At 46.9% G+C, this 23,144-nt stretch overlaps 1 protein-coding gene across 1 annotated transcript in view; it reads right to left on the bottom strand.

Moving 5' to 3' along the window:
• Positions 1-6,761, bottom strand: part of spred3 (sprouty related EVH1 domain containing 3) — an 88,142-nt gene extending 81,381 nt beyond the window's left edge. Inside the window, exon 1 of the mRNA XM_063060022.1 lies at positions 6,602-6,761. Coding sequence (XP_062916092.1) covers positions 6,602-6,612 — 11 coding nt within the window. The 5' untranslated portion in view covers positions 6,613-6,761. The remainder of the gene's footprint in view (positions 1-6,601) is intronic.
• Positions 6,762-23,144: the final 16,383 nt, after the last annotated feature.

The following is a 23,144-nucleotide window of genomic DNA, read 5'->3' as shown; positions in this document are numbered from 1 at the left end:
TAAACAGCCCCCACCCCCCCTCACTTTTAACCTACTTTTACACTTCCTACCCCGGGGAAAGGTCCGTGACCATCCACCTTGGATGCTCTGCATCCGGGCCATGATCTCTTTTCCGTGCTGCCATCACACAGGAGGTGCAGGAGCCTCCGGTCCCACACTGTCACGTTCAGGAACAGTTATTGCCCCACAACCGTCAGCTCCTGAACCAGCGTGGATAACTTCACCCACCTCAACGCTGAACCGACTCCACAGCCTGCGTTCTCACTTTCAAACAGCCCTGAAACTCATGTCCTTGGTATTATTTATTTTACTTTTTTGAAATCACTTGCACAATTTGTCTTCTTTCGCACGTTGGCTGCTTGTCAAATCTTTGAGCCCTGAAGAAGGTCTCGGCCTGAAATGTCGACTGTTTATTTTTTCCCATAGATGCTGCCTGACCTGCTGAGTTCCTCCAGTGTTTCGTGTCTGTTGCTTTGCTATTTACAGTTTACCATAACTTCTATTGTATTTCTTAATTTTCCTGTAAATGCCTGCAACAAAATAAATCTCAAGGTCGTATATACTGTTAGGGTATATTCTGGAGTTAGAACGTAAACACAGAACATAGAAATTTACAGCACATTACAGACCCTTCGGCCCACAATGTTGTGCTGACCATGTAACCTACTCTAGAGAGTTAGGCTATATAGCAAATTCTAACTTCAGCAACCAATCTTTAACCTGAACGTGGATTGTAGACTAAAATCAAAATGCAGCTTTGGACAAAAGTTTCCTGTAGCTGCAGACACCAGTTAAATGAAAACCAGACAACGCTGATTAACGTTCATTTTGGGTGTCTGGAGTGTGGGTGTGAAGAAGGAGGTGTTTGAAAACTATATGTAATTCACAGGAAGCATTGTAGATACATTGTAACTATAGAATTGTCCTGCTGTTACCTTTGATCTTTAGCATATAAAATATCATGTAATATTGGGTCAAGCAGGCCTCTTCCTCTGAGAAGGTGTCGTTTTGTTGAATAAAACATTTCTATATCTGCAAGAAACTTGTTCATGCCCCTCATGATTTTATACACTTCCATAAATACACCCCTCAGCCCCCTCACACTCCAGAGAAAACAGTCCTCGCCAAGGCCTTTGCTGAAGTGTTAAAATGCTAAAACACTTCCATGCAGGACTGCACCCAATTCAGATGGGCGTTCAACTCAGCGCATCCTGGCGGAGGAGCTGGTGAGCGGAGTCTCTCTCACTCACCCATGTTCATTCTCATTTTGTTCCACTCCCACAGCCTCACCCGTCCAGGTCTTCTGAGACCTTCTCTGGCCCTCCGAGATCTCTGCACTGGCCCAGTTCCGGATCCTCGAGGAACTGAATCGAAACACGCCACTCACTATAAGCACAAGAGATTCTGCAGACACTGGAAACCCAGAGCAACACACACAAAATGCCGGAGGAACTCAGCAGGTCAGGCAGCATCCATGGAAATGAATAAACCGTCGACGTTTCAGGCTGAGACCCTTCATCAGGACTGGAAAAGAAGGGGGGAAGATGCCAGAATAAAAAGGTGGGTGGGGGGGGGGAGGGAGGAGAAATAGAAGGTGATAGATGAAGCCAGGTGGGTGGGAAAGGCACGGGGCTGGAGAGGAAGGAAGCTGATAGGAGAGGAGAGTGGACCATGGGAGAAAGGGAAGGAGGAGGGGACCCAGGGGGTGGTGATAGGCAGGTGACGAGAAGAGGAAAGAGGCGACAGTGGGGATTAGTAGTAGAGAGAATGGGGAGGGGAAAAGAAAACAAAACGAAAAAAAAATATCGGAAGATGAACTCAATGTTCATGCCACCAGGTTGGCGGCTACCTAGACGGAATATGGGGTGCTGCTCCTCCAGACCGAGAGCAGTTTCATCGTGGCAAAGGAGGAGGCCACGGACCGACATGGCGGAACGTGAATGGGGACGGGAATTAAAATGGCCGGCCACCGGGGAATCCTGCTTTTGGCAGATGGAGTGGGAGGCGCTCGACAACGCGGTCCCTCAATCTATGTTGGGCCTCAGCAGTGTAGAGGAGGCTGCACCGGGAGCAGCAGGGTACACTGGACAACCCCAGCAGATTCGCAGGCACAGGTGAAGTCCCCCACTTGCTGTTCCAATCCAAGTCCTGCCATCCTCTTCCTACACCTCCTCCCTTTTCCCCCTCAAACTTAGTTCCTTAAGCAGATTTTTCTCAGCTCTTCCAACCTAGCTATGTTATAGCTTATTTTTGCTGCCAGCAAGGAAGGCCATTCAACCCATCGAGCCTATGCCAGCTCTCAGAGCCATCCCGTCACATCCCGAGTCCCAATGAAGTGGTTCATAGATGCTGCTGGCCCTTTGAGTTCCTCTGGCATTGTGTGTGTGTGTGTGTGTGTGTGTGTGTGCGCGCGCGCGCGCGCGCCCGTTTCCAGTATCTGCTATCCCTCTTGTGTCTCCATCATTTCCTGAGTCTTGATGAGGGTCTCACCCCGAAACCACGACTGTTCATTTCTCTCCAAACATGCTGCCTGAGCTGCTGAATTAGAAACATAGAAAACCTACAGCACAATACAGGCCCTTCGGTCCGCAAAGCTGTGCCGAACATGTCCTTATCTTAGAACTTACCTTGGGTTACCCATAGCCCTCTATTTTTCTGAGCTCCATGTACCTATCCAGGAGTCTCTTAAAAGACCTCATCGTATCCGCCTCCACCACTGTCACCGGCAGCCCATTCCACACACTCACCACTCTCTGTGTAAGAAAACTTACCCCTGACATCTCCTCTGTACCTACTTCCAAGCACCTTAAAACTGTGCCCTCTTGAGTTAGCCATTTCAGCCCTGGGAAAAAGCCTCTGACTATCCACATGATCAATGTCTCTCATTATCTTGTACACCTCTATCAGGTCTCCTCTCATCCTCCGTCGCTCCAAGGAGAAAAGGCCGAGTTCACTCAACTTGTTTTCATAAGGCATGCTCCCCAATCCAGGCAACATCCTTGTAAATCTCCTCTGCACCCTTTCTATGGCTTCCACGTCCTTCCTGTAGTGAGGCGACCAGAACCAAGCACAGTACTCCAAGTGGGGTCTGACCAGGGTCCTATATAACTGCAACATTACCTCTCGGCTCCTAAACTCAATCCCACGATTGATGAAGGCCAATGCACCGTATTCCTTCTTAACCACAGAGTCAACCTGTGCAGCAACTTTGAGTGTCCTATGGACTCAGACCCCAAGATCCCTCTGATCCTCCACACTGCCAAGAGTCTTGCCATTAATACTATATTCTGCCATCATACTTGACCTACCAAAATGAACCACCTCACACTTAACTGGGTTGAACTCCATCTGCCATTTTATGAGGGTTTTCCAGTACTTACACTTGCATTGCCCACATAATTCCTAACAATTTACTCTCCCCATCAACACCCCCCCCACCCGTTTCCGTCCCCCCTCACCACCCCGATGTCCCAACAACAGCGGGAGTCAGTCACACGAGAGATCCTGCCAATGCTGGAAATCCAGAACAACACACACACAAAATGCTGGAGGAACTCGGCAGGTCAGGCAGCATCTATGGAGGGGAATGAATGGCCGAGGCCCTTACAGCAGACAGTTACCTACCAACTGGGAGGATAGCGGAGTGTCAGGGGTATGCCCCACGCGGTCACAAGGAGGACACGTAAACGCCTCAAACACAGCAGTGGAAGTCAATATCGAACCTGGGTCGCTGGAACCATGCCGCATCATAAGACCATATGACATAGGAGCAGAATTAGGCCATCTGGCCCATTGAGTCTGCTCCACCATTCAATCATGGCTGATCCTTTTTTCCTATCTCCTCCTCAATCCCAGTTCCCGGCCTTCTCCCTGCAATCTTTGATGCCATGTCCAAGCAAGAACCTATCAATCTCTGCCTTAAATACACCCAACAACTTGGCCTCCACAGCTGCAAGTGGCAACAAATTCCACAAATTCACCACCCTTTGGCTAAAGAAATTTCTCCGCATCTCCATTTTGAAAGGACGCCCCTCTATCCTGAGGCTGTGCCCTCTTGTCCTAGACTCCCCCACCACGGGAAACATCCTTTCCACACCTACTCTGTCTAGGCCTTTCAACATTTGAAAGGTTTCAATGAGATCCCCCCTCATCCTTCTGAATTCCAGCGAGTATAGACCCAGAGCCAGGAGACAGACTGAGCACGATGAAGTATGTGGGATTAATTCAGAGTGCGTTCATCTGCTCCATCCTCCAAAAGTGGCCAAACATCCTAATTCCCATTCCGACACGTCAGAACCAACTTTCGCCTGACGCCACTTTCGACAAGCGCGGGGCGATGGGCGCGGAATGACAGGAGTTTTCCACTAACACTAGAAACCCTGGAAATACGGAGCGGCGCGCGCACACACACACACACACACACACACAGTGCTGGAAGAACTCAGCAGGTCAGGCAGCACCTGTGGAAAATGAATAGACTGTCGATGTTTCGGGCAGAGACCCTTCATCAAGAATGAAAAGGAAGGGGGAAGATGCCAGAATAAAAAGGTGGAGGGGGGAAGGGAAGGAGAGTAACTCGAAGGTGGTGGGTGAAGCCATGTGGGTGGGAAAGATAGAGGGCTGGAGAGGAAGGAATCTGATAGGAGACCACAGAAGAAAGGGAAGGAGGAGGGGGAAATATACAGAAATGGTGGGGAGGTGGCAATGGGTAAAAGGCTGGAGTGGGGAACAGAGGAGGAGGGGAGGGGGAGGGAATTTTTTTTTAAACTGGAAGGAGAAATCGATATTCATGCCATCAGGTTGGAGGCTACCCAGACAGAATATAAGGTGTTGCTTCTCCATCTTGAGGGTGGCCTCAGCTTGGCACAAGAGGAGGCCGTGGACCGACATGTCGGAACAGGAAAGGGAATGGGAATGGGAATTAAAATGTTTGGCCACCAGGAAGTTCCAAGCAACAGGCTTCAGATTAATCCTTCGGACCTCACAGTGTTCAGTCTGCAGCCCCACAGGTCACAGCAGTTCAGAACGCCACCCGCTTTCAACATGCTGACCACTTCTGTCTCCACTTTGCCCTCAGACCCTCACAAGCCGGAGAGAAATCATTTTCCTTAACCCTTCTGTCAACTAACTTAAAGTCACCCACCTCCCACCCCAGTTACTGACAACTGCCCCAGGATTCCCTTTGCCCCCATTCACCCTGCCCTCACCACAACACGATTTATTTTTCTAAATCTCACTTTCCCAGCTCTGACAGATCATCTCTGACCCGGAGCATTTTCTCTCCACAGACGCTGCCTGAACTGCTGAGCGCTTCAATCACAAACAGGAGAAAATCTGCAGATGCTGGAAACCTGAGCAACGCACACAAAATGCCGATGGAACTCAGCAGGCCAGGCAGCATCTACGGAAAAAAAAGTAGGGTTGACATTTCAGGCCGGGTCCTGGAGAAGGGTCTCGGCCTGAAACGTCAACTATTTTCTCATTTCCATCGATGCTGCCTGGCCTGCTGAGTTCCTCCAGCATCTTGTGTGTGTGTGTGTGTGTGTGTGTGTGTGTGTGTGTGTGTGTGTGTGTGTGTTTTGCTGCTGAGTGTTTCCTGCATTTTGTTTCAGATTTCCAGCATCAGGCATCATGGATTACTCTGTGACAGCATATAGGACGGTCTGTAAGAAATAATTTTCCTGGGCTGGTCCTCTCTGCTAAAACTACACCAAATACCTTTTCAATTTAAAAAAAAACATGTCTGACACACCTGACCTGGAAGGGTTCAACAAACTGGTGAAGTCATCCCCCTCTCCAAGGTGAAATATAAACACTGGCATTTCACCACAGAACACATTTAATATCACAAATGCCCCCTTTTGGAAAATAAAACAGATCTATGCACCGTATATATACATTTTAAAAACTCAACAGAAACATGAAAATCCTCTGGTTAGTCCTGCATTTAACGTATTTGAGCAGGAGTTGAAGAAAGCTAACTCAAGAGCGGAACTGTGTGGTGCGTGGACTGTGGCCCGCAGGTCCTGGAGACCAGAGCTGGATACATACAGTAATGTATAAATTTTTTTGTGAATGGAGGATCACGTGACCCACCCAGGGCTCTTTGTCCTCCGCCTAAAAACAACAGGTGAAGGGGACGAGAATGTAATGTAACAGAACCAAATGTAACAAACTAGAAACAAAGGGAGGGGCTGTTGAAACAATTCGCCCCCAACACTGGCTAGAGCACATTATTTTTTTTAAAAAAAACAACCCCGATATAAATGGATATTTTTTTTATGAATGGAACCTAAATGCAAATGAGACCGATTCAAAAAGGAATGGCCATTCGCCCCCTCCCCCCTTTAAAAACAACGATTAATTTCATTCACAAAAATAAAAAGTGTCAATTACAGTCGGGCTGAAATTGCAAGGGCTTTTTAAAAAAAAAATGGATGTTTCCAATCAGGGTATTACAGTAGTGTACGTATATATAAATATATTTTTGTTTTTTTTTCAATGGTCGTACAGTGCCGCCCTGGTCGTACTGGATTTTATATTTGTTTAATAATTATTATAGCAGGCCTGCCAATGATGTTGTTAAAGGCACAAAACTCACTCCTCATCCATGCTCGGTGGTTGCAAATTAGTGCATCATCCTTTCCCAGTCCAGCATCGTGTAGTCTCCATCAAACAGCAGCCATTTTCATCCAGGGTGTTATTTTTTTTCCTCTCTCCCCAAAAATAAAATTATATTATAAAGAAATCTCTCCCGCTCCCTCCGCCGCCGGGACCTGACAGATTCTCGCCCCGGGAGCAGAGAGTTCAAAGCCGGCTGCTCTCGCTGCCACAGCCCGCTGGAGCCCTGCGCCCTCCGCTGGGTCCTAGCGCCCGCCCGCTCCATTAGCACGTTGGCGTTCTCCGCGGTCCTAGAGCCCACCCCGCGGCTTCTTTCGCGTCGGAGATAAACTAACGTAAAGGAAGGCAGGGGATGGTTAAATGCAGCCGAACGACACGGTCGCATTTACTGGGTAGTCCTTTCCCAAGCTTTTGCGGGAGGGAGACGACGTTCTCATTTGTAGTTTCCGCTATCACGGAGGTAATTTTGGCACAGCAAGATCACACAGTGGGGTGATGGACCCGTAATCGGCGTCGGTAGTATTGGTTGGTCAGCAAATATCTGGTGAGCGGCGCTGAAGGCAGCTTCCTTCAGTTACGATGCCAAACCCAGGCACCAGCGCTCTGAGGTAGATGGCGGTGAGGGTACAGTTGTAGGGACATAGGTTCAGAAACAGACCCAGTTTATTATCACCGACAGACTGTACATCATGGAATTTGTTGTCTTGCGGTAGCAGTACAGAGCAACGGCTCAGTGGTTCCTTTTAAATCAGAGGATGTTTACAGTAAACAACCTGAAACTCTTACTCTTCACAGACGTCCATGAAACAGAAGAAAAAAAACCCCAATGAATGAATGACGGAAAAATGTTAGAACCCCCAAAGCCCCCCCACCCCCTCCCATGAATAAGCATCAACCCTCCCCTCCCCTTACCGCACTTGTTCCCGCAGAAAGCATCAGCAGCCCACCACCCACCGTGAAAAAGCAAAGTCTCCAAAGAAACCATAATCCAGAGTCCATCATAAGCTCGACATGCCACAGGCTGGGTCTCTCTGTCTCTCACTAATGAGGGGAGAGAGGTATCCCTCCCGCCAAATTCATTAAAATTACTAAAAGTTACCATAAGAGCATATAAAAACTAAATAAATCATGAAAGAAGAGAAAAAAAATAGTAAGGTCCTCTTTGTGGATTCATGAACCATTCTGAATTCTGAGGGCGGAGGGGAAGAATCTGTTCTGAAAATTTTGAGTGTGTGTCCTCAGCTTCGTGGACCTGATGGTAGTAATGAGAAGAGGGCATTCCTCGGTGGAGGGTCCTTTATGATGAGTGCCTCCTTCTTGAGGTATCTCCGTTTGAAGATGTCCCTGATGGTGTGAGGCTAGTTTCCATGATCAATATGGCTGAGTCTACAAGCTCCTGACCCTGTGCATTGGAGCCTCCCGAGGTGCAACCAGTCAGAATGTTCTCCGTGGTACATCTGTAGAAATTTGCAGGAGCATTTGGTGACATATACCAAATCTCCTCAAGCTCCTCAAGACAAATAGCCAAGGGTGCGCCTTCTTCATAATTGCCTGGGATAAATCTTCTCGAATGTTGGCACCCAGGAACTTGAAGCTGCTCGCTCTTTCCACTGCTGGTCCCTCGATAAGGACTGTGTGTTCTCCCAACTCCTTGAGTCCACAATCAACTCCTTAGTCCTACTGACATTGAGCGCAATGTTGTTGTTGTGAGACCACTCAACCAGCTGATCTACTCCCTCCTGTACGCCTCCTCATCGCACCTCCTATAGCTACCAGGGGAAGGGGACCTGTGGGTGGGGAAAGTTGAATGAACCAAGAAGTCATGGAAAGAACAGTCCCAGAAAGGATGAGGGTAGTGGAGAAGATGTGATCAGTGGTGGGATCCCGTTGGAGCTGTTCGGAGTGGTAAACGATGATGTGATGGATGTGGTGGCTGGTGGGGATATAGGTGAGAATTATGGGAATGGTCTGTGTCCTATGTGGGAAGGGGAGAGTGACACCAGACGTGGGATGTGGAGGGAATGAGGTGGAGGGCTCCATCGATGGATGAAGATAAGGACATTTCAGAGGTCCTCAAGTGGAAAACCTGAGAATGAATGACCTTCCATTCTGCAGGGACCACTCCCTCCATGGCTCCCTGACTCACTCAACTCAGGTGCCTTCCCCTGCAATCGCAGTAGGTGTAACCTCTGCTCCTACATCTCGTCTGTCACCTCACCTCCATCCAGGGACACAAACAGCCCTTCCAGGTGAGGCAGACATTTGCATGCACCTCCCCCGACCTTTCTACTGCATTCAGTGTTTGTGAAGTGGTCTCCTCTACATCCGTGTGGGTTCAGACTGGGTGACCATTTCACACTCTATCTGCAGTGACCATCCTGACTTCTCAATTACATCATTTCAACTCCCCGTCCCGCTCCCACACCACCACCATCATCAATGTTCACCCTAAGGTGTGTGTGCACGTACATATATTTGCTTACTAGCGCACAAAGGAATTTAAACTGCGCATAAAAGGTTTTCACCCCCTACCTCATTGGCATGTTCAGTATATTTCACAATCGTACACAGTCACATTTCCGTTTCCGGTTTCCGATGCTGACGGTGTTGACGACATGGAGTTTGCGATGATTTGCCTGCAGAGTTTAGAACTGGCTTATTCATATGATTTATATTGAAGAAATCATTGATTCACTATGTCGAATTCCAAAGAATCAAAGGGTGTGAAGCGCAGAAGAACTGCGAGTGGCTTAATGAAACGGTGGAAACGGCTACACTGAAAGCCCATGAGGTCAGGAATGTGCGGGTTACAAGAAATATTTATGTACAATACAGAAATTGGTATTACCTGCATGTATTGTCGCAGAATTTGCAAATGGGAAGAAGTGGAGTGATATTTGGAACTTGGCTTTTTAAAGTGTCATTTAGCAAGCAAATCACATATGGACGGTGTGCAAAAGCTCTGGTGAGAAAATCCTTCATTACCCGCTGCAGGCTTGTTAGTATTTTTTGTGAGAGTGCAGATGAGCGAAAGCGAAAATGATCAAATCCAGAGGAGATCAAAGTTCTTATTGACAGTGTTTTGCTGGCTGTTATAATGAGTACCTCTATATATAAAATTCAGAGTGCATATGTTGTCGTCACTGGGCAAAAAATTGCACAGCACAAGACTTTTGCACACACTGGTTATTACAAATTAGAGGGAACAGTGATCATCATCATCATCATAATGTGCCATTTCATATAACATCATCATTATTCATTGTGTCAAATGACATCATCATTATGAGCTGTGTTGTAGGACGTGGGCGATCATGGTCTTGACCATCATTGTTCTCAGCAAATTTTCCCACAGAAGTGGTTTGCCATTGCCTTCTTCTGGGCAGTGTCTTTACAAGATGGGTGACCCCAGCCATTATCGATACTCCTCAGAGATTGTCTGCCTGGCGTCAGTGGTTGCATAACCAGGACTTGTGATCTGCACCAGCCGCTCATACGACCATCCACCACCTGCTCCCACGGCTTCACGTGACCCTGATCGGGGAAAAAGCAGGTGCTACACCTTGCCCAAGGGTGACCTGCAGGCTAGCAGAGGGAAGGAGTGCCTTACACCTCCTTTGGTGGGGACATATCTCCACCCTACCAACCTGATCACACCAACCTCTTCACCCTTGCCCTTCTCCACTGCCAGGGTGAGGTCAAAAGCAAACTAGAAGAACACTTCGTATTCCCATTGGGTAGCCTACAGCCAAATGGTGTGAACATTGAATCTTCCAGTTTTAGGTCACCCATTCCACCTGTGTTCCTTTCCCACTCCCACCAGTTAACAAAGGCTCATCCCCTTTTTTGTTCACTATTTCAGCAGAGAATGGCCAGACTCATTCAAACAGTCAAGAAGGTGACAGTGGTTCAAATAACCACACTTCACAACAGTGGCTTGCAGAAGAGCACCTCCGAACACACAACACATCCAACCTTGAAGTGGATGGGCTACAGCAGCAGAGAACCATGAACAGACACCCCGTGCCCACTTTATTAGGTACGGGAGACACCTAATAAAACATGTTGCTCTGCGAGGTGTACCTGCCGCTGTGCCGAACGGGCGACTGGATCAGCTGCAGAGGTGACTGGCTTCGCAGCTGTGGACTCACTTCCTTCAACTTCAGTTCTGAATGGAGGAGAAGATGGTGACGCGACGGAGCGTGCACGGCCGCTCCGAAATGATATCCTATTTGTAAGTAGGATGCCGTGCACAATCCTGATTTGATGGAAACAGACGTGAGAAGCACGGAGGAACATCTGGAGTAACTTCTGAAATGCCCGCTTCGCTGCCGCTGCTACTGTGCGATCCAGAATCTCCGGAGGGGAAGGCCCCAAATCCTCGGCTTTGCCTATTGCCTGTTGCCAGGGCCGGGGTCGAAGCGCTCAGCAGAGATGGTGCTCGGTGTCGGAGGGCTGGTCGGAGGCTCGAAGTTTTCGGACGGACTCAGAGTCGGACTGTGGTCGGGTGCTTCCAGGGTGCTGCATCGGCAAGTTTGCGGCGCTGGAAGCTCATGGCAGGAAGAGTTTCTCCCCTCTACCGTCTGCGTGAGATGATGGGACCTTCGAGAGACTTCGAGACTTTTTTTTTACCATGCCCATGGTCGGTTCTTTATCAAATTACAGTATCGCTTTGCACTGTTGTAACTATATGTGGTTTTTCTCAGATTTTTTGGTCTTGGTCTGACTTGTGTTTCTGTGATATCATTCTGGAGGAACATTGTATCACTTCTTAATGCATGCATTACTAACTGACAATAAAAGAGGACTGTGTGTCCTCATAACCTAATTATTATGACATGACTAATTTCCCCTGCACATTGGGTGTTTGACGGTCTTCTTTTTTTAATGGGTTCTATTGGGTTTCTTTGTTTTGCCTGTAGGGAGACAAATCTCAGGGTTGCATATAGTATAATAAATAATAAATGCACTTTGTGTGTTCTATGCCTCACCAATTGTGCCACCTGCCTTCTTCCCCATTCAATCTACCTGTGTTGCCACATTCACGGACCTTGAAATCCACTTGAATCCTCGAATCCGCTGTCCGTCCTTGGCGCCCAACCTTTTAAATTGGTAAGTTTGTTTATTATTGTCATGTGTACTGAGGTGGAGTGCAAAGCTTCCTTTGTGTGCCGTCCACACGGATGATTTCATCACATCGGTGCACTGAGATAGTACAAGGGAACACAGCAACAGACTCAGAATGAAGTGTTAGCTACAGGCAAAATCAGTGCAGGTAGACAATAAGGGTGCAAAACCATTATCAGGTAGGAGTTCATCTGTGTAATTCTTACCCATGTCAGACTTCTTAATGTAATACCCTGGTTAATGTTTCGCACAGAGAGTGGTGAGTACGTGGAATTCACTGCTGGTGGCAGTGGTGGATACAATAGGGTCTTTTAGGAGCTTAGAAAAATACGGGCTATGCACTAGGGAAATTCTCGGTAGTTCCCACATGCCCTTACACTTCCTCCCTCACCACCATTCAGGGCCCCAGACAGTCCTTCCAGGTGAGGCGACACTTCACCTGTGAGTTGGCTGGGGTGATGTACTGCGTCCGGTGCTCCCGATGCGGCCTTCTAATATATTGGCGAGACCCGACGCAGACTGGGAGATCGTTTCGCTGAACACCTACGCTCTCTCCGCCAGAGAAAGCAGGATCTCCCAGTGGCCACACATTTTAATTCCACGTCCCATTCCCATTCTGATATGTCTATCCACGGCCTCCTCTACTGTCAAGATGAAGCCACACTCAGGTTGGAGGAACAACACCTTATATTCCGTCTGGGCAGCCTCCAACCTGATGGCATGAACATTGACTTCTCTAACTTCCGTTAATGCCCCACCTCCCCCTTGTACCCCATCCGTTATTCATTTATATACACACATTCTTTCTCTCTCTCTCCTTTTTCTCCCTCTGTCCCTCTGACTATACCCCTTGCCCATCCTCTGGGCTTCCCCCCCTCCCCCTTTTCTTTCTCCCTGGGCCTCCTGTCCCATGCTCCATCCCTCCCCCTCCTGTCTTCTCCTATCATTTCGGATCTCCCTCTCCCCCTCCAACTTTCAAATCTCTTACTAGCTCTTCCTTCAGTTAGTCCTGACGAAGGGTCTCGGCCCGAAACGTCGACTGTACCTCTTCCTACAGATGCTGCCTGGCCTGCTGCATTCACCAGCAACTTTTATGTGTGTTGCTTGAAATTCCAGCATCTGCAGATTTCCTCGTGTTTGCGTTCTAGAGTAGGTTACATGGTTGTGGGCCGAAGGGTCTGTAATGTGCTGTAGATTTCTATGTTCTAATGATCGTGCTTTATTTTACTAATACAGTTAATGTGTTGGTTATTTTATTGTTTTGCAGATTTTCTTTTCATTAAGTGTTCCTTTAATTACATTATACAATCGAGTACTTCATTTTTTGCTGTTTAAAATAATAATTCAGTTGATTAATAAGTTAAAGTTGTCCTGTTAGCCAATAGGATTTGTCTCATTAACATGTTTTCTCAGGGGAGAGAGAGAGCGTGGGAAAGGAATGAGGGGAAGCCATTTTCCTTCTTTCTCCTTCTCCGATCCCGCGCTCTCTTGGAAAAAGTCGCTCCGTATACCGCACTGTACGCCGTGAAATTCGTAGTTTTGCGGCAGCAATACAAAACAATAAAAGCTATAAATTACAATGAGAAATAAATATTAAAAAAAAGGAAATTGAATTCAGTAAGTTGTGCAAAAAGAGGAAAAAGACTGAGGTAGAGTTCATAGGTTCACTGTTCATTCATAAATCTGATGCAGGTGTTTTGAGCCATTGAGTAAGCACCTTCAGGATCCTGTACCTTCTCCCTGATGGTAGCAATGAAAAGAGGGCCTGTCCTGGGTGATGGGGTGCTTAATGATAGATGCCACCTTTAAAAGGTGCTCTGGATGCTGGGGAGGGCTAGTGCCCATTGTGACACCAAACCAAATTATCGGGCGATTGATGCTAATGAGAGAGATAAGAGAGACAATGGAGAAACGTTCAAAATGTTAACGAGAGGGGAGAGAGAGATTAACAGAAAAGAAACACAATTCAGCTATTGACAGACCGGTTACTTTGAACCTGAACTGTTTGAAGTTTGATGGACAAGTGATACCCCAGCAGGGGGATAAAAAGAGCAGGTTCGCTAAGGCACGCGATACACCACGACATCACGAGATAACAAGACCCTGGAAAGAGCGGTGTGCCCCCACAAGTTGGTGCGAGTTTGGAGGTCCAGTTCGCGGGAATCGACCATAGACTCACAGGGTGTAAAGGTACGATCGGTGGGAACCTGGTGTGTGTGTCCACCCTTGCCTGGGTGCTGGGTTCACTGCGGAAGAACGGTCGTATCCGGAACGGAGGGGTCACAGTCGGTGACCACAGCGGGATAGAAGACATCAAAGGTCTGCCTGAAACAAACTGCATTCCCCCTCCCTCCAATGGCACAACAGCGATTACTGCGAACTGTACTAAGCTGAACTGAACTCTGCGTCACTTGAGACTGATCATTTTACCCCTAGACTACGATAGAGCTTGGTTGATTCCTATTATCCTAGTTCTGTGTACTTGTGTGTTTTATCATTGCTAACCCGTTGCATTTATATCCTTACGATTAGAGTACTGTATTACTTATTTCTTTAATACAACTTTATTAGTTCCTAGTAATCCAGACTCCAAATAGTGGTCCATTTCTGCTGGTTTGGCAACCCAGTTACGGGGTACGTAACACCATGATGGAGCTGGCTGAGTTTACAACTGTCTGCAGCATTTTTCCAGTCCTGCGCAGTGGCCCCTCCGTATCAGACGGTGATGCAGCCAGTTAGAATGCTCTCCATTCTACATCTGTAGAAATTTGTGAGTGTCAATTCTCCCCAAACTCCTAATGAAGTACAGCCACTGTCATATCTTCTTTGTAACTGCATCAATATGTTGGGCCCAGGTTAGATCCTCAGAGAGGTTGACACCCAGGAACTTGACACTTCTCGCTTCTTCCGTGGGTCATCCCTCAACGAGGACTGGTGTGTGTTTCCTCAACTTCCCCTTCCTGAATCCCACCATCAGGTCTGTGGTCTTACTGATGTTGAGTGCCAGGTTGTGGCTGGAACACCACTCCACCAGCTGATCCGACTTACTCCTGTATCCCACATGCCATAACCTCCTGGACCAGCCTACCAAGTGGGATCTTGTCCGATGCTTTATTAAAGTCTATGTAGACAATGTCTGCTGCCCTGCTTTCCTCAGTCTTGGTTACTTTCTCAACTTCTCTGCGGATTGTCACCTTGTCGCGGTGGAGAAGCTTGTGTGGTCCTGAGATCCCGAGAGTGATGCCGTCTGGAGCTATGCTCCTGGTAGGGTCACCCACGGCGGTAAGGTCGAGGGTGAGGTCCCTGACAAAGAACAATCCAACCAAGACCTCAGTGGTGGAACAGGCGGACAGAGTTACTTCAAACTCAACGGCTGTGAAGGCGGATGAAGGCTACAACAAGTCCATCAGCTCCAATCGTCGTGGTTTCCATGCCATTGGAATCAGTTGGTTGGTTTGTGAAGTATCGTGTGCTTCTTGGAGTGCAACATCAAGTACACGTTAAACAAATACACGCACAGGCGTCTTCGCTCTGTACGGAAGAAAGACCATCATCCTCGACCTCGAGGGACAGCCACGACGACGACGACTTTCTCAAAAAACACCTCAGTCTAATTACTGAGGCAAGGTTTCCCTTGCCGAACACATCTTGACCATTTCTGATCACCTTCTGCCTTTACAAGTATCTACACACTCCGTTCCTTAGTATCTTCACTGATAATTGCCCTACCACTGACATCAGGCTCCCTGGCCTGCAGTACCCTGCCTTAGCTCTGCTGCCCCTTCTAAATAAAAGAGCAGCGTTAACATTTGCTAGTCTACTGGCACCAAGGATGTGTACGGTAATGTAAAGAATGACACAGATGACCTATATTGTCCATTATAGAAAGTGTTCTACGTAATTCACAAATACCCTTATTGAGCAAAGTTATCCCCTTTGGTTCAAGATCCTGATGGATGAATGGTAATAACTGTTCCTGAACCTGGTGGTGCGAGTCCTGAGGCTCCCGTACCTTCTTCCTGATGGCAGCAGTGAGAAGAGAGCATGTCCTGGGTGCTGGGGGTTCCTGATGATGGATGCTGCTTTCCAGAGATGACACTCCACGTAGATGTGCTCAGTGGTGGGGAAGACTTTACCCGTGTTGGATGACACTGTATCCACAACTTTTTTTGGTAGGATTTTCCATTCAAGGGCATTTGGTGTTTCCAATGAAAACACCAATGACGTAAAGTAGAAATAAAAAAAATTGCCATTGCCAAAACCAACTTCCAAAAAATGAAACCCATCTTTACCAACAGACATATTTCTATGACAACAAGGCTTAGGCTACTAAAATGTTACATCTGGTCAGTCTTGCTGTATGCTTCCGAAACATGGACTATAACACCAGAACTCTAAAGAAAAACTGAGAAGCAACAGAAATGTAGCTTCTTAGAAGAATGCTGAAAATGTCATATAGAGATAGGGTAACTAATGAGACAGTACTCCAACGTGCCCACACAAAAAGATCTGTAATGAGAACATTAAATGAGAGGAAACTTGAATTCCTGGGCCATGTCATCAGAAAGGGAGAAATAGAATGCCTCACATTACAAGGCCGTATGCCTGGGAAACGTGGAAGAGGAAGGCGAAGAAGAAAATATATGGACACTGTGAAAGAACTAACAGATCTAAGTGTGCGAGATATCATTGACGCTGCGTGGGATCATTCGATGTGGAAAGACATGATCGCCCAAGCGTGTAACATGCAAAGCACATGAAGAAGGTGGTGTTTCCATACCAGGCTGTGATGTAGCCAGTCAATACACTCTCCACTACACATCTATAGAAATTTGTCAAAGTTTTAGATGTCTCTGCAAACTCATAATAAAGTAGAGGATCTGTCGTGCTTTCATTATAATTGCACTTGCGTACTGGGCCTGAGACAGGTCCTCTGGAACAATAACACTGTGGAATTTATAGTTGTCGATCCTCTCCACATCTGATCTTCTGATGAGGCCTGGCTCATGGACCTCTGGCTTTCTCCTTCTGAAGTCAATCATCAGCTCCGTGGTCTTGCTGACTTTGAGTGAGAGGTGGCTGTTGTGACACCACCCAGCCGGATTTTCAATCTCCCCCCCCCCCACACATGCTGATTCGTCACCCCCATGATTCAGCCAACGACAGTGATGTCATCAGCAAACTTAAATATGGCATTGGAGCTGTGTTTAGCTACACAGTTCTGATAATGGAGTTCAGATAGTCGGCTGGAAGTTCACCCTGGGCCAGCCCACGGAAGTCATTATATGGCGTGTAATCCAGTTGTCATTGGATACTGGTTGTGTTATCAAAGGCTGTGGTGGTTTGAGAAGGCAGCTCACCACCCTCTCCTTAGAGGCAATTCAGGAATAAGACCATAAGACATAGGAGCAGAATTAGGCCATTTGGCCCATCGAGTCTGCTCCACCATTCAATCATGGCTGATCATTTTTTTCCCCTCCTCATCCCCACTCTCTGGCCTTCTCCCCGCAACCTTTGATGCCATGTCCAGTCAAGACCCTATCACTCTCCACCTTAAATACACCCAGCGACCTGGCCTCCACAGCTGCCTGTGGTAAAAAATCTCACAAGTTCACCATCCTCTGGCTTAAGAAATTTCTCCGTGTCTCTGTTTTGAAAGGGCGCCCCTCTATCCTGAGGCTGTGCCCTCTTGCCCGAGACTCCCCAACCCTGGGAAACATCCTTTCCACATCTACGCTGTCTAGGCCTTTCAACATTCAAAATATTTCAATGAGATTCCCTCGTATCTTTCTAAATTCCAGCGAATACAGACCTAGAGCCATCAAACGTTCCTCGTATGATAACCCTTTCATTCCCAGAATCGTCATTGAGAACCTCCTCTGAACCTTCTCCAATGTCAGCACGTCTTCTTGAAGATGAGGAGCCCAAAACTGTTCACAGTACTCAGGATGAGGTCTCGCCAGTGCCTTATAAAGCCTCAGGATCACATCCCTGCTCTTGCACTCTAGACCTCTTGGAATGGATTCTGACATTGCTTTTGCCTTTTGACAACTAATGACAAATTTTTAATGACAATTAAATCTGGGGCAGCCACAGTAACACAGCAGTTAGGCCAACACTATTACAGTGTCATCGGCCTATGTTCACTTCTGCTCTCTGTCCATGAGAAGTTTCTACATTCTTCCCTTGACCACATGAGTCTCCTCTGCTGCACCGGCTTCTTGAACACCCCAAAGATGTACGGGAGGTTTATTGGTCACATGGGTGTACTTGGTCACATGGGTGTACTTGGTCATATGAGTATACTGTAATTGGTCACGTGGGTGTACTTGGCCACATGGTATAATTGGTTACATGGGTATAATTGGTCACATGGGTGTACTTGGCCACATGGTATAATTGGTCACATGGGTATAATTGGTCACATGGGGATAATTGGTCACATGGGTATAATTGGTCACATGGGGATAATTGGTCACATGGGTGTAATTGGTCACATAGGTGTACTTGGCCACATGGTATAATTGGTCACTTGGGTATAATTGGTCACATGGGTATAATTGGTCACATGGGTGTACTTGGCCACATGGTATAATTGGTCACATGGGGATAATTGGTCACATGGGTATAATTGGTCACATGGGGATAATTGGTCACATGGGTGTAATTGGTCACATAGGTGTACTTGGCCACATGGTATAATTGATCACTTGGGTATAATTGGTCACATGGGGATAATTGGTCACATGGGTGTACTCGGTCACTTGGGTGTACTTGGCCACATGGGTATAATTGCCCACATGCATGTAATTGGTCACATGGGTGTACTTGGTCACATGGGTATGATTGGCCGCATGGATATGATTGGTCACATGGGTATAATTGGTCACATGGGTATAATTGATCACATGGGTATAATTGGTCACAGGGTATACTTGTCACATAGGTGTAATTGGTCACATGGGTATAATTGGTCACATGGGTCTACTTGGTCACTCGGGTATAATTGGTTACATGGGTCTACTTGGTCACTTGGGTATAATTGGACACATGGGTATAATTGGTCACATGGGCGTACTTGGGAACATGGGTGTACTTGGTCACATGGGTATAGTTGCCCACGAGTGTAATTGGCCACATGGGTATGATTGGCTGCATGGGAGTACTTGGTCACATGGGTGTAATTGGTCACATGGGTATAATTGGCCACATGGGTATAATTGGTCACGTGGGTACAATTGGTCACATGGATATAATTGGTCACATGAGTGTACTTGGTCACATGGATGTAATTGGTCACATGGGTATAATTGTTCACATGGGTGTAATTGGTCACATGGGTGTACTTGGCCACTTGGGTGTAATTGGTCACATGGGTGTACTTGGTCACATGGGTGTACTTGGTCACATGGGTGTAATTGGGCAGCACCGGCCTATTGGGCCGGACAAGTCTGTTGCCATGTTGCATCTCAAAATCAGGGGTTCCCAATCTTTTTTATGCCATGGAGCCTTACCATTTACCAAGGGGGTCCGTGAGCCCTAGGTTGAGAACCCCTGCTGTCAATAGACAAAATAGTAAATGCCTGCGAGGAGATTATCCAGTGGAGTTGGAGGACACTGGTTGTGTATACCAGTGGACATTGAGAGAGTAGAATGGGGATAAGCACACTGTGCCTGTTTTGATGGTCAGCGGGAAAGGACATCTACCACAGGTGATGTTTCAGATAGATAGATAGATAGATATACTTTATTAATCCCGAGGGAAATTTGGTTTCATTACAGCCGCACCAACCAAGAATAGAGCATAAATATAGCAATACAAAAACCACAAACAATCAAACAACAAAATGCAAACTATGCCAGATGGAAAATAAGTCCAGGACCAGTCTATTGGCTCAGGGTGTCTGACCCTCCACGTGAGGAGCTGCAAGTTCGATGGCCACAGGCAGGAACGACCTCCCGCGCCGCCCAGTGTTGTATCTCGGTGGAATGTGGCCGAAGTCCAACAGTAAAAAGTTCAATAACCAGGAAGGTGACATCCACCGTCAGGGCCGTGCTCTCTTCTTGATGCTGGAGGTACAGGAGTCCAAAACCCACTCTTCACGGTTCAACAACAGCTTCTTTCCTGAACCAACTTGAAAAATCCCAATACCAATTCAGACTATACGATACAGTGCAGAAGTCTTAGGGACATAGGTATAGTTCAGATACCTAAGACTTTTGCACGGTACTATGGGAATTTTATGTATTGCACTGTACAAATTTCATGATGTATGTGAGTGATGATAAACCTGATTCCGATATGGGTCTCTGTTGTGGACTGAGGGTGGGAAGGGGGCAGGGAGAGGGGGATCCTGGTTGGGAAAAGGGGAAGGGAGAAGGGAAGCACCAGAGAGACATTCTGTAATAATCAATAAACCAATTGTTTGGAATTAAACGACTTTGCTTGGTGTCTCAGGACTGGGTATTTCTGCACCTGTGCCACCCCCCGCCTCGGGCACTCCTCTGCCACCCGTCCCACGCCCCCCCTCCCCCGCAGCACTCCACCCTCGCCATTCCCAACATCCTTTGCTCCCGCCAGATTTACAGAGTCGCCCTCTGTTCCACGTTGACAAATACCGGACTGTGCAAAAGTCTTAGGCACCGTAGCCAGGATTATATATGTGTGTGTACCTCACACTTTGGCACAGTCCTTTATTTCCTTCAACTTGCCCTTGTCACTTCTGTTTATTTTGTTGTATATGTATAATTTAAGTTAATTTAAATTTATAAGACTTATGTCTGTAATGTACAGCACTGCTGCCACAGCAGGCTTATTCTCATGACATTTATGGCCTGTGTGTGTCTGCTCTTGACAATAAGCTTGAGCTTGACAGTATTATCCAATGGAGTTTAAGCATACTGATTACATTATCCAATGGGAGTTTGAAGATACTGATAGTGTTAACTAAAGATCAAAGCTCAAAGTAAATTTATAATTGAGGTACATATACGTCACCATGAACAACCCTGAGATTCATTTTCTTGCAGGCATTCACAGTAATAGAAATACAATAGAAAAATTAAAAGCTACGTACAAAGATTGACAACCAATAGTCTAAAGAAGACGTTCGTTATGTGCCATATTGTATGACATCATCATTATGCGCCATGTTGTACGACATCATCGTTATGTGCCATGTCATATGATGTGGGCGGTCATGGTCTATCCATGACCATGATTACTGTTGGCAAATTTTTCTACAGAAGTGGTTTGCCATTGCCTTCTTCGGGGCAGTGCCTTTTAGAGGCACCCCAGCCAATATTAATACTCTTCAAAGGTTGTCTGCCCGGCGTCCGTGGTGGCATAACCAGGACTTGTGTTATGACCTGTTCCTGTGGCTTCACGTGACCCTGATCGGGCTAAGCAGGTGCTACACCTTGCCCGATGGTGACCTGCAGGCTAGCGGAGGGAAGTTGCACCTTACACCTCCTTTTTTAGAGATGTATCTCCACCCCCAATAGTCACCAAAAAAAGACAAGCTGTGCAAATCCACAAAGAGGATAAATAATACCGAGAACATGAGTTGTAGAGACCTTGAAAGTGAATCCACAGGATGTAGAATCAATAGAGTGTTAGGTAATGAAGTTATCCACGCTGATTCAGGTGATTCATAGGATGCTGACAACACTCCATTGTGCATCCAGTGACCTTCACCAAGCACAAATTTCTAAACTTGAATTTGAACTTGTGTTATTCAGTGTTTAAGGATACTGATTGTGTTATCCAATGGAGTTTAAGGATACTGTTTGTGTTATCCAATGGGTTTTACGGATACTGACCGTGTTATCCAATGGAGTTTAAGGATACTGTTTGTGTTATCCAATGGGTTTTAAGGATACTGTTTATGTTATCCAGTGGAGTGTAACCATGCTGATCGTGTAATCCAACGGGAGGTTGAAGATACTTATTGTTGATAACACTGCATTGTGTGTTTACTGAGCTTCATCAAGCATGAATTTCTAAGTATGTGGGCCTGACACGATGTGCTCTTTTTTTTATTTGTTTGTGGGATGTGGAAGTCTCCAGAAAGTCAACATTTATTATGCATCTGTCAAGCAGAATAACATGGGTCAGCCACTAATACAAATTCTCCTTGTAACTCCCATTACGACGTGTCTGGACAGCGGATCTGTTTGTTGGGGATGTTTTGAGCCTCATTGTAATGGTGCCAGATGGGTGAGTGGGAGCGGGAAGGAGTACTCATTTTGTTACTGGGCTACCAGTACCGTCCAGAGTGTCTTGGTGGTTGACATGGGTCCTGTCATTGACCTCCCTGAATGGGGATAACTTCCTTGCTCTTCCTCAGGCAGGGGGAAGGAGGACAGTGAGAAGGGTTACCGCTCGATAGTTCAAGATAAACTGAAAGCAGGCAAGGATGTGGCTGGGGGCAGCCTGCATTTCTCGACAGATAGCATGCCCGCAATGCCCGGTGGACTGACACAAAGATTCAAGTTACATCTATTATCAAAGTACATATGCAGTGAGCATCCCTGAAATTTGTCTTCCCCAGAGACAGCCGTGAAACACATGCGAACTGCGGAATGAACCAGTTCAAAGAAGAACGCGAAACATCAAGCCCTTTGCCTCCACGCGTGCAAAAAAAATCACGCAAATGGCAACGACAAAAAAAAAAATGAGCGAAATACACAGGATATAAAACACAAAAACAAAAGGCTTAATTCAGTGTTCGTTATTTGCGGGCCTCCCGGATTCAAAAATCGCCCAGCTGGATTGGAAGGTGGAACACATCATAAACCTGAATTAGTGTCCAATTCTATCATCTGCGCAGATTAAACCTGGCCTCGTGGAACACACTCTGAGACGGCAAAGTGCCAGGTCGCCCGACTGGCCTGAAGTCACACTGCCTGAATGTAGATTACAGCCCTAGCAGCAGCAAAACTATGTCTGAAATAAAAAGAAGATATGGAAGAGGCGAAAAGAATTGCTTCATAAACCATCTTGAGGATGTCACTTTCAGTAGCGTTGCTCGCTGGCGCCATCTTGGAGGCCAATCAGAGCACAGCAAGTGACTTAACACCAGTAGCAGAGCAAGCCCCAACCAGATGGGTGTGGATGTAATTCAGGGGAGTTCTTGCCAGTGCCAAGACCAATGTCTATGCCTCACCCAACATCAATCCAATTTAAATTGTGTTCATGCGATCTTGCTGTGCAGAGACGCGATAGAGAGAGACAGGCGGCGGATGCCGCAATTCCGGGTTAGTGCACAGAAAATTCTGGATGCTGATGAGGGGTGCCGACCAGAAACACCCCCTCTTTAGATGCGGCCCGGCCTGCTGACTCACTGGCGCGTTTTGTGCGCAACGCAAAGTCCAACCCCTGTCGCGAGAGGCGG

This window comes from Mobula hypostoma, chromosome 10, assembly GCF_963921235.1.
Source record: "Mobula hypostoma chromosome 10, sMobHyp1.1, whole genome shotgun sequence".
NCBI lineage: Eukaryota > Metazoa > Chordata > Chondrichthyes > Myliobatiformes > Myliobatidae > Mobula > Mobula hypostoma.
Note: the sequence above shows the minus strand (reverse complement) of the source record. Positions and strands in the feature narration are given on the sequence as shown.